The sequence below is a fragment of the Mus caroli genome, chromosome 5 (assembly GCF_900094665.2).
Source record: "Mus caroli chromosome 5, CAROLI_EIJ_v1.1, whole genome shotgun sequence".
NCBI classification, from domain to species: Eukaryota; Metazoa; Chordata; class Mammalia; order Rodentia; family Muridae; genus Mus; species Mus caroli.
In genome coordinates this window covers 23,080,246-23,083,303 of record NC_034574.1, presented here as the reverse complement: position 1 = coordinate 23,083,303, position 3,058 = coordinate 23,080,246, and the positions used below count along the sequence as shown (strand labels likewise).

At 52.3% G+C, this 3,058-nt stretch overlaps 1 protein-coding gene and 1 long non-coding RNA gene across 3 annotated transcripts in view; one reads left to right on the top strand and one right to left on the bottom strand.

Moving 5' to 3' along the window:
• LOC110294613 overlaps positions 1–1,131 on the bottom strand; it is a 444,128-nt gene extending 442,997 nt beyond the window's left edge. The window contains exon 1 of the long non-coding RNA XR_002377956.1: positions 961–1,131. This is a non-coding gene — a long non-coding RNA (uncharacterized LOC110294613). The remainder of the gene's footprint in view (positions 1–960) is intronic.
• Positions 1–2,569, top strand: part of Shh (sonic hedgehog signaling molecule) — a 10,297-nt gene extending 7,728 nt beyond the window's left edge. The window contains exon 3 of one of the 2 annotated variants that reach the window (XM_021162956.2): positions 804–2,569. In XM_021162956.2, coding sequence (XP_021018615.1) covers positions 804–1,552 — 749 coding nt within the window. In that variant the 3' untranslated portion in view covers positions 1,553–2,569. The remainder of the gene's footprint in view (positions 1–803) is intronic. The other variant, XM_029478046.1, reaches the window with a different exon arrangement.
• The last annotated feature ends 489 nt before the right edge of the window (positions 2,570–3,058 follow it).

Sequence of the window (3,058 nt, the reverse complement as noted above, 5' to 3'; positions counted from 1 at the left end):
TCCCCTCTTCCGAGGCTGTCTCCTATTTATCCCACAAATCACAATGACAATATCCCAGAATACCAAGCTCTTTATTGGATTTTAATTAGAAAATCCACACAAGTCTCGGGCTTTCACACCTCGGGCAAACCTCTGGAATGTTTGTCCAGTTGCTACAACGACTACTGCTATATTTCGCTTTCGGCTCCCTGGCCATCCACCGACCAACACCAAGTCCCTCACTGGGGAAGCGGGAGGCGGGGGCGGCCTGGTTTCCCGCGGCGCAGCCTCCAAGCACTGAGCACAGGGAGGCGCTGCGCCCCGCTGTCCGGGCGCGAGAGAGGAGGGTGCGCCTGGCGCCCGTGCGAGCTCAAGGAGGCTTCCTCAGGAATCCAAGTGGAGAGTAAATATCCTTCTGGGTTTGCGACGTGGCTGGGTGCAAAGAAGGGGAGGGAGAAGGCAGGGCCCCAGGCTGGAGAAAAGCTGGGAGTGTCCCCTGACTCTTGGAGCAGACAGCCGGCTAACTTTTACCCACGCGGAGCAATCTTGGAGGGTCATTCAGGAATGCGCCTGAGTCTGAATTTAGCCATTGGAGCGCTGGGATTGTTGGCATAGGGCGGTCTGCGCTGGGCCAGTCTTGATCTACTCCCACCCTTATCCCCCGTCTCTCCACCCCAAAGAGCGCGCCCCTGGTCCAACCGAGTGGGACATGAACGCGCGCCGCCACCCACACTCACACACACACACACACAAACGCACGTACACGCACCGGGTGTACCTGTCTCCTTTGGCACTCAATACCGGTCTTTCTCTCTACCCCGCAGAGAACTCCGTGGCGGCCAAATCCGGCGGCTGTTTCCCGGGATCCGCCACAGTGCACCTGGAGCAGGGCGGCACCAAGCTGGTGAAGGACTTACGTCCCGGAGACCGCGTGCTGGCGGCTGACGACCAGGGCCGGCTGCTGTACAGCGACTTCCTCACCTTCCTGGACCGCGACGAAGGCGCCAAGAAGGTCTTCTACGTGATCGAGACGCTGGAGCCGCGCGAACGCCTGCTGCTCACCGCCGCGCACCTGCTCTTCGTGGCGCCGCACAACGACTCGGGGCCCACGCCCGGGCCAAGCGCGCTCTTTGCCAGCCGCGTGCGCCCGGGACAGCGCGTGTACGTGGTGGCTGAACGCGGCGGGGACCGCCGGCTGCTGCCCGCCGCGGTGCACAGCGTGACGCTGCGAGAGGAGGAGGCGGGCGCGTACGCGCCGCTCACAGCGCACGGCACCATTCTCATCAACCGGGTGCTCGCCTCGTGCTACGCTGTCATCGAGGAGCACAGCTGGGCACACCGGGCCTTCGCGCCTTTCCGCCTGGCGCACGCGCTGCTGGCCGCGCTGGCACCCGCCCGCACGGACGGCGGGGGCGGGGGCAGCCTCCCTGCAGCGCAATCTGCAGCGGAAGTGAGGGGCGCGGAGCCGACTGCGGGCATCCACTGGTACTCGCAGCTGCTCTACCACATTGGCACCTGGCTGTTGGACAGCGAGACCATGCATCCCTTGGGAATGGCGGTCAAGTCCAGCTGAAGTCTGACGGGACCGGGCAAGGGGCGGGCGGGGCGGGGAGCGACTGCGAAACAAGCAACTGATGGGAAAGCGCACGGAAGGAGACTTTTAATTATAAGAATAATTCATAATAATAATAATAATAATGATAATAATAATAATAAGTAGGGCAGTCCAAAGTAGACTATAAGGAAGCAAAAACCCCGGGGAGTTCTGTTGTTATGTTTAGTTTATATATTTTTTGAAATTTTTCGTTATTGTCTTATATGGGTTGTTTTTCTCCTCTCCTGGCTATTTATTTGTTTCGTATGAATAGATGTTTTAAAAATATGAACGGACCTTCAAGAGCCTTAACTAGTTTGTGTCTTGGATAATTTATTATTGTGTGAACTGTACTCACAGTGAGGGAAAGATTATTTTGTGAGGCCAAGCAACCTGCTGAAAGTCTATTTTTCTACATGTCCCTTGTCCTGCGTGTCAGAAGGCAAGCCTCCGCACTCCTCTCCTGCTATGCTCCCGCTTTCCCGCAAGTGTAAACTAAAACCTGCTCCATGGGGGTCCACAAATTATATTTTTATACACAGAATTGTAAATTAGATTTTTGAGAGATCAATACCTAACTGAATGACATTTCATTTTTTGAAAGTGTAAAATATGAAAATATATTATTTTAATTTAACTATTTTCCAATGTAATAGCCGTCTTCTGTACTGCCTTCTCGGTTTGTATTTGCTTTGTAACCGCCACTTTGTCATGTTCTTGGAAACCAAGACTGTTAACGCACACATACACACTTTTTTTTTTTTTGACAGACTGGAAGAACTCTGTTATTTTTAACTTCAAAGAATTTATTAGAAAATAATATTTTTTAAAAGTGCACCTAGCAGCGAGCCCACGAGGATGGAGCCTGTAGTTTGTACAGAGAAAAACAAGGATGTTTTTGCATTAATAAACTGAGAAGTAACTGCTGTAAATTTACTAAAATGTATTTTTGAATATTTTGTAATAGTTTTATAGAAATAAAGCGTGCCACACACACCCAGTGGTCAGTAGATATTTTCTGAGAATTCCTGTTGCACCCCTTTTATGTTGTTTTTGGCTTCATTTCTGGGAAATCTGGAGCCCCAGTATTCTGTTGAGTTGTAATTTCAAACCTACTGACTTAGGAAACCAAAGTCAACAAAACAAATCCACTGTCTGCCCTCCTCACTGGAAGACCCCAGCCCTGTACTTGCTATGCAAAGCTCCGCCCACACTCTCCAGAGTTGGGGAATTGAGGGGGACAATCTTCCCCCGCCCAGTTCCAACTCTGCCAGCAAAGCCTTCTTTGTGGGCAGGAGAGGCCTAGTGTGTGCAGTCCCCTTTACACGGTAGCCTGATGCCCTTCCCTGACCCTAGTCTCTGATCTGGAGAGAGCAGCTTCCATAGCTGAAGATGCTGGACCTTTCCAGACAGGGTCTCCTAGAAACGTAGTTCTCCTAACCCTCCTAGCATGGTCGCTAGAGTAACTTCTCCATCTGGGCCTGG